The 8,858-nt window shown below is 29.3% G+C and overlaps 1 protein-coding gene across 1 annotated transcript in view; it reads left to right on the forward strand.

Moving 5' to 3' along the window:
* LOC143222862 (exportin-1-like) overlaps window positions 1-7,914 on the forward strand; it is an 85,783-nt gene extending 77,869 nt beyond the window's left edge. Inside the window, 4 exon segments of the mRNA XM_076449967.1 lie at window positions 1,739-1,873; window positions 2,744-2,900; window positions 5,844-5,940; window positions 6,249-7,914. Of these exon segments, the coding sequence (XP_076306082.1) occupies window positions 1,739-1,873; window positions 2,744-2,900; window positions 5,844-5,940; window positions 6,249-6,395 (536 nt within the window). The 3' untranslated portion in view covers window positions 6,396-7,914.
* Window positions 7,915-8,858: the final 944 nt, after the last annotated feature.

Here is an 8,858-nt window from a genome sequence, read left to right on the forward strand (position 1 = left end):
TCACAATATAATTTTGGCACTTGTTTACTACATTTTGCTCATTCTATAAATTTTTCAACACACCTCTTTGAAGTACTGTATTATATTATAAATATTATAATGAGTCTAATTCTTATAGCTTTCAATCTTTTTTGACTTTCTAGTTTGTCTCTCTCAAAACAGACCTACCTTTTTCTCCCATCTATTATTTTCTCTTTCACAGATTGTCAGTTCTCTCATGTTCTGTTATTATACTCGATAAAAAGGCAATGTTTTAATGTATAGATAACAATTATAATACTTCATTGTTTTGAGTACAGAGTTGTAAGTACTTCATCTACAGATTAAAAGTTGCTACTTAGACTTTTTTTTTTTTTTGTGGTGACTACAATGGTGGTTGAATTGAAAGTAGAATTAAAATAGAGAAAGTAACAGATATAAGGCTTTTCTTAAAAAAAATATTTTGTACATTATATTAAAATCACTTTCCACTCAGATAAGTAAACACTCTGACTGTATATTCATGAACAAGATTTGTTTTGGAGTAGAAAAGACTTGTCTACTAAAAGCTTGCCAAATTTCTTGAAGATACATTAAGTACTTCCAAAGTATATTGGTATGTATACCTTCATGGTGGTTGCAAGGTCATGTAAAATATGTGACCTTATATTTATGGAGTTAAAGGGTAAAAAATATTGAATCTTAAGGAAAACTTTGTGAAGTTAAAAATTTCATTTTAAGTATGTAGTTATTTATAACTGTCCTGATTGTCCTAGTTTTATTGAGTAGTAGCTACACTCATTAACATTAGAATATTGATATGCATAACTGTTTGATGATAGTACGATTTTGAATATTTTATATACATTCGGTGATACACTGTTTTATCTTTTATTTTGACAGTAAAGGTACAGAAAATACATTTGGCAAAATATTATTAATTTTAGAATAACTGATGGGTGTATTACTTTGGTTACAAAGTTCCTAATGACAATTAAGCCATTCTTAGTGATTCACTGTTAGTCTGAGGATTTAGAGCTAAAAATTAGGTTAGGATATATGCTGTGGCAATGCAGAGATAGTTTGTTATAGCTTTGTGCTTAGGAATAAACAAGTTTACAAGTTACACACACACAAAGTAGCTATACTATTATTACTGTAACTAAACTTTCTAATTAATGCCGAGATCCTTAATGGTGATTTATAATGCTTAACTACCAATCAGTAAGTTTAGGGGTGGAACCCTGTTATTGAATGTGTTCATTCTTTTAGTTTTGGAACATTATAATGTGACAGTTAATTCCACTATTTATTGGTAAAGAGTAGCTCAAGAGTTGACTAGCTGTTTTCACTTCAAAGTTTAGGGACAGCTAGTGTAAAGCTTTGCAAGAAAATCAATACACAAGCTAACAAACATCAATGTATTTTTCACAGAAAGTGAATTATTCTACAAAGTATTTGTTCAGTTTCTCACACTGAGTACGGTAACAGGTAGAAACATAAATTTTATCTATGGTGCAGTGTGGATTCTGTGGGTAGTGAATAGTATAAAAATTAGGTCTGTACTTTGAGAGTGAATACCCTTGAATATGTAGTGGGCTTACGTGAAAGTCTAGACTTGTTAACATTGATGAAGGTATGTGTTACAAAATGTTTCAGTGTGTTAAATAATATGCAATAGAACACAGCATACTTATAATAGTAGTTTCAGTTATATAAGCTTTCATTAACCTTTTAAGATTTTTTTTTCTTCTTTCAGGTCTTCACATCTTATATCAGCTGTTACAGAATGTTAGCCAAGAGGAAGCTGCTGCTCAAAGTTTCTACCAGACTTACTACACTGATATCTTACAACATTTGTTTTCTGTTGTAACAGACACATCACACACTGCAGGTACATTATATTATCATTAATGATTATAATTTTTGAGTAAGAACATGTGCATGTATCTGGAACTTGTTTTATATTTCTGTTATAGATCTGGTAGAGTTAAGAAATCACACCAAGAAATTTGTACTTTAATATTACCAGGACTTCCCTTCAAGGGGTTTTATCACAGTTCAAACTGTATGAATTATCTGCTATATGTTAAGTTTAGTTAGCATATAACCTACACAAGTGACCAACTTCTTTCATAAAAAATTAAAAGTAATCCTTTTTCAAAGTTAATAATGAGGTTCTCTCATATAATAATAGATGAAGTTGAATACCATAGAATCAGTATCCAGCAGTTTGTTCCCTTAGTACTGTAAAAATAATATGTAGTAGCCAGTTCTCAAGAAAGTGGCATTGAATTAAGTAGCATAGAAATAACTAGTAGCCAGTTCTCAAGAAAGTGACATTGAATTAAGTAGCATAGAAACTATATGTACTTGCCAGTTCTATAGAAAGTGACATTGAATTAAGTAGCAGCCAGTTATGTAGAAAGTGACATTGAATTAAGTTTCATAGAAACAATAAGTAGCAGCCAGTCCTCAAGAAAGTTGAATACCATAGAATCAGTATCCAGCAGTTTGTTCCTTTAGTGCTGTAGAAATAACGTGTAGTAGTCAGTTCTCAAGAAAGTGACATTGAATTAAGTAGCATAGAAACAATGAGTAGTAGCCAGTTCTTTAGAAAGTGACATTGATTAAGTAGCATTGAAACAGTATATCTAGCATTATTGTACTGAGTGTATGCACACAATTTTTTTAAGGTATTTAGATCAATATGACAAAAATATATATTTATGTTGTCTCTACAAAGGTGTTTTAATACTTTTAGGTCTAACTATGCAGGCAACTATTCTGGCATACATGTTCACTCTAGTTGAAGTTGGAAAAGTGTCTGTTCCACTGAATCCCACAGTACAGAATAATGTCACTTATGTACAAGAATTTGTGGCTAGTTTACTTAAGATGGCTTTTCCTCACCTTTCACCGTATGTATGAATATTGGATAGTGATTACTGTAAACAGTGCATTTTTTCATTGCTCTCAACTCTGTTTTTTTTATTAACCCTTTTGCACTAGGCTGGGTATAATATACATAAGTTCAAACATGTATTTGTACATATAAAGTATTAACTCCAACTTTTGATACACTATGTGTACCTTCACAAAATTTGGAAAAATTTTAGTAAAGATTACAAGTTTTTGTAGTTAAAAAATCAGATTTTTTTAATGAAATGTTTTTACCAAAAATTTGTTTATGAAAAAATAGTCCATTTTGGTAACTAGTCTGAGTGTGAAGTGATTTCATGTTATAATTAAAAAACTATTCTTCATCACAGAAATCTTGTACATTATTTGTGTAATATGTAAAACCTCTGGAATACAGCTTCAATGTTTGTTTGTAGTAAGATTTTATATTTTGTTACTTTAAAAGCCCTTGGTGGGATCTGCCAAACTGATCAACCTTGTAACCATCATAAAAAAAAGGGGGGAATTATAAGTTATGCTTTTTTTGTGCTACAATGACTACATGTTACAACGAAGATACAAATGTTTAGTCTAAGTAGCTTAAGTCTCATAACACTATCTTATATGTATATATTTATTTATTTGTTATTTTTTTTTATCATATTCCCTTCTAGTCATGCCTGGCTAACATTACATAACTTCCATTGTGCACTTTGGTTACTGTATCCAGTAATATAAAACTGACCCAGTCTTGGCTGGCTGTGTTTTAGTGGACTAGAATTTTGTAATATTTGGTCACATTACAATTAGTGTACATCATAGATTATTACTATGATGTAATTACTTATTACTATTTAGAAATAAGTTATTAATTATATTTTTCTTAAAATATGAAACAACAGGTAGAAGAAGTAAAGGAAAAATTGTTTTTTTCTATCTATGACCTTTGAACTTGCTTGCTACTGGACATAATTTGCTAAGCCTTTTAAAATTTTCTATATGGAGGATAGCAAACAATTTTTTTTTTAGGTTTTATATATGGAGTTGAACAACCAAAAAAATCATAAATAAGTATATTGATGCCATAGAATTCACTATAATTTATTAAGCTTAGTAACTAAGCTGTATTTAGGTTCAAAAGAAGTACGAAACTTTGAACAGGCTAAAGGCACAACCTACCTCCTTGAAATCTTGGATTGAAAGAACATGCTAGCCTTTTCACAGATTAAAGTGGATGCAAAAAACAGGAGACATTCTGAGCTATTGATTGGTTATATATTCTAGTAAGAGTTTATAAGGGACTTGTATATAATATTAAAGTTTGAATTATAATATACAATTTCATGTTAAACATATTAACATAAATTTGTAAAAATAGTAGCTCAATAGAATTTTGTATGCAAGTCAATAAACACGATGATGTAGCCTTTGACCTATGACTTGTCACTAAAAGGTTCATAAACATTGATAACATGCACATAACCATATCTGAAACAGACATTTCAAGCAAATGGCATATTTATTGTGAAACCTTTTGAAATAGAAATGTATTTATTTTTTGGTCAACTAATGATTTATAATACAGTGAAAACCTTTACGTAACTCTTTACTACACTGGTATCCATGCACTATGTCATGGCTGAACTGACAGTCAGTGTTGATATATTATCAAACATATTCAAGGTATGATTATTGTATACAACTTTATTGAAAGAAATGGTGCAATGAACAAATCATCTAAAGTATTAAAACTAATAGAAACAGAATGTGTTTATGCCACTCTCTTATACATACACAACTTATTTATAGACTACACATAATAATATATGTAACACCACTTATCTTTGATGGAGTGCATAATATGATGCTAGTGTTTCTTGATGACTTGGCTTCAGACTAAACTTATTGTATACAAAAAATTAATTGTCAAGGAAAGTACTTCAGTAAAATATATTTACATGCAGAGGAACCTAAGTTTTATGCCACTCTCTTATACATACACAACTTATTTATAGACTACACATAATAATTTATGTAACACCACTTATCTTTGATGGAGTGCATAATATGATGCTAGTGTTTCTTGATGACTTGGCTTCAGACTAAACTTATTGTATACAAAAAATTAATTGTCAAGGAAAGTACTTCAGTCAAATATATTTACATGCAGAGGAACCTAAGGAAATTTGCTACTTCTCTCTTGTTTAATAAATAACAGAATACCTCTAAATGACAGCAAGAACTTCAGTACTGCCTATAGGCACATTCACTTGATTTGGAGTGGCACTATAACAACTTTTAATTGAGTTATTGTTTACCTGTATAAAGAAGAAAGTAAGTTCTGTTGCAGATACTGTTTGGAAGATAATAACTTAAAGTTTCAGGATATAAATTTACAATTTTGACAAGAATTTAGAAAGAATACAAATACGTGAATTTCATAATTTTTGGTATAGTGTACTGTCTGTATTAAGATCTCTTCACCATACAGCCAAAAATGTTTGCATGAAAAGCCAGTGTTTTATGTGTTGCAAATACAATGAAATATCCATTAATGTGTGAAGTTATTGAACTGAATCAGGTAACCATTGAGATAGTATAAGGTAATTTCTGATTTAAGCTCGAATTAGTTTTTTCTGAGATTTACTTCATAATTTGCCAGTTTCATTCTAAATACAAATTTGACTAAAGTCACTTCATCGACAAGTACAGGCTCTCTAGTTAAGTGAGGTTAATGTATTGTAACAAAAGTTTTAATTTTTTTACACCAAAATTATCTTTAACACGATATATTTTCTTTGTTGTGCTTATAATCTGTTATTACTTTAAGAATTAGTTTTATTAATGAAGAAGATTAAATTTTATTAGTTTTAAGACAATTTCTGTTGTATCTTTTATGCTAGACAAGTTGCTAAAACATTATGCAAAGAATATTTTCTGATATACTGTTTCTCTCACTGCAGAAATCAAATAAAAATTACTGTTCAGGGATTTTTTAATCTTGATCAGGACATTCCTGCCTTCAAAGAACATTTGAGAGATTTCTTGGTTCAGATTAGAGTAAGTACCTTGTAAGGTGTTTTATTTTTGTTGGTGACAACTTCAATCTTATGAGAACTGAAAGGGTTTTAAGATATTCCATGTGTTTTATGACTCATTTTAGAATATTTTTTAATAAATCACTTGTTTAAAAAAGTTATTCAGCACTTATATTTATGTAATGAAAGCAAATACTGTTGTCTGGTGTTAACCAGGTGTAATACTTTAAAAATTGATGTTGTTAGTGTATGACAAGTCCATTTATGAATAAAAACTTGTTTAGACTCCAGTACTTAACTATAACATGCACGATGTTTCTAAATCTCTAGGAATTTGCTGGAGAAGATGACAGCGATCTGTTTCTGGAGGAAAGAGAAACAGCTCTTCGTCAAGCTGAAGAAGAGAAGAGGAAAATTCAGTTATCAGTTCCAGGAATTCTAAACCCTCATGAGATTCCTGAGGAAATGCAAGACTGATACTGTGTAACTGCAGTAAATGCACTCTGTTACTGACCTTGTTGCAATTATGACATTATTTCATCACCTCAGTGTTAAACTTCATAGAAGATCCCTAAATTATGTCTGAAAGTTTTGTATTAATCTTGATTTTACATGGAACAACTTTTGTGTGAATGAATATTATTCTGAACAGTGCTTTAGGTTTTGAGAGCTTGTATGCACAAAGAATAATCATTTTAAGTTGGAAGCCAGAAGAGTCCAATATGGAAGTTGTTATATGTAAGTAGGGATGTTAACATTCTTCTCTTCTGTGGACAAAAAAATAAATAAATCACTAATACTTGACATTTTCTTTTGTGGTACACTTGTTTTTACTTGGCTTTTTTTTTTTTTTTTTTGTAAGGCCATCAGTCTTAATTTCAAGTCAGTTTTATATCATCACCCCTAATAAATATGTGCAGTGTGCTTGATGAGTGTTTTTCTACCAGCAGAGTATGTTGTGTTACATGAAGCAGATGAGTGAACAGGCCAAAGTAATGAAATTTTAGGGATGGTGTGTAGAATTAAAAACTAGTAGGAGAGACCTGTTTTGATCTGGTGTGTAAGTTAATAATGTATGAAGTATATGTATGATATTGAAACGTCTGTATCCAGTATGAATAAAGCGAGTAATGTTTTACAGATATATATATATATATATATATATATATAGTGTTTAGCATATTCTTAGGTTTACAACTATTTTTGTGAGTGTTTGTCAGTTTCTTTGAATTGTAAAATTTTGTTTTAATTTCTATGTTTTTTCTTAGAGTAACAGTTGTAAGTTCATACATGTAATCACTGTGGCTGCAAAACTAACTGTACAAGAAAGGAATTAGTATGGAATTTATTTTTAAAAGCCTTAAAATTAATATGAAAACCAAAATAGTTAAGTGAATTACAAGAACTAATTTGTTTTGTTCTTATTCAGAGTGAAGTGCAAAAAATATAAGAGTTAATAAAGTTGGCATTTATTTTGCTTCACTGTCAAATAACTGATTAGATGATAATTTCCTTACTTCAGCTTAGACTTGTAATTTAATGTTTTTCATCATGTTTTTCAGTTTTGCATTTTGGATTATGACCACTTTTTATTTATTACAGTACTGATTATTTTCAACTCATTCTTTTCAGTTTTCAAACACTGAATAGACAAATATACAGAGAAAGAGTAGCAAATTAACCACATTTTATTTTACTTTTGTTCACTACTTTTCAGGAGGGAATAATCCACTTTAGAAATTAATGTTGCTTCACTTAGAAGCTACTTGTTGATATCCATCATTATGGACATTTTATTTAAATGTGTAACTGAGTTAACATTGAATGTATTAATTGAAAGGGAAACAAGATCACATAATTATATTACCTTGTGTATGTGTGTATTTGATATATGCTTCTGTTAGTTGGCTTGCATATTATGAGGATGATAGTAGAAACAATGTGTCTGATGTTTGTAAATTAGTAATTTTTGAAATAAAGAAAATTCATAACTTTATTTGTGATGATTATTTTCTTCAGCCAGTTATTCTTTTTACAAGGATCTGAATTTTGTTTGGTGGATATAGAAAATACAACAGAATCATAAAAGTGAAATAAAGAATATCATGACTGAAGCACAGATTACTTTATTATGACAGTGAGCTAATTTCTATACATAAGAACAATGAGTTCCAAATGAAGTACGTTTCTTAACGTAAGGTAGAGATTACAATAAACTCTATATTGGATAAGATTATGACCCTGATTATAATACCATGTATTAACATTTAGAAAAGCTCAAATTTAAATGGTGAAAAATAGTAATTTTTATTTCAGTATATGTAACTTGTAAAGAGTCGTAAGAGGTGTAGAAGAAAATCTTATTTGTTGATTTTATGGAACTTTTTCTTTCTTAGAATCTGCAGGTAAAATACTAACCTTGGTTTTACTGGCATAGAAGTAGGAATATTACTCCTAAATTTAACATGTGGGCCAGCTACGTTAAAGGTTCTATGCAATGTTCTTTTAACAATATATTAATTTCAACTGGCTTGTTCAAAAAACATACTACATTTTTCTGTAATACATTAGTAGATTAATTTTGTATGATTTGTTTATATTCATGCAGTTTTCTTTTTTTTTTCTGTAATATATTACTAGTTTCATTGCATTTGATTTGTTCAATGTGCAATATATTGCAGTTTTCTGACTTCTAATACATTAGTAGATTAATTTTGTTTGATTTGTTCAGTGCAGTATATTACAGTTTTATCATTTTTGCAGTGTATTAGTAAATTAATTTTGATTTGTTCAGTGCAACATATCAGTTTTTTGATTTCTAATATATTAGTCAATTAATTTCATTTGAATTTTTCATTACAACATACCACAGTTTTCTGATTTCTGTAATGTATTATAGATTAATTTCATTTGATTTGTTCAGTACAGCATTTTGCAGTT

This window comes from Tachypleus tridentatus, chromosome 8 (genome assembly GCF_004210375.1).
Source record: "Tachypleus tridentatus isolate NWPU-2018 chromosome 8, ASM421037v1, whole genome shotgun sequence".
NCBI classification, from domain to species: Eukaryota; Metazoa; Arthropoda; class Merostomata; order Xiphosura; family Limulidae; genus Tachypleus; species Tachypleus tridentatus.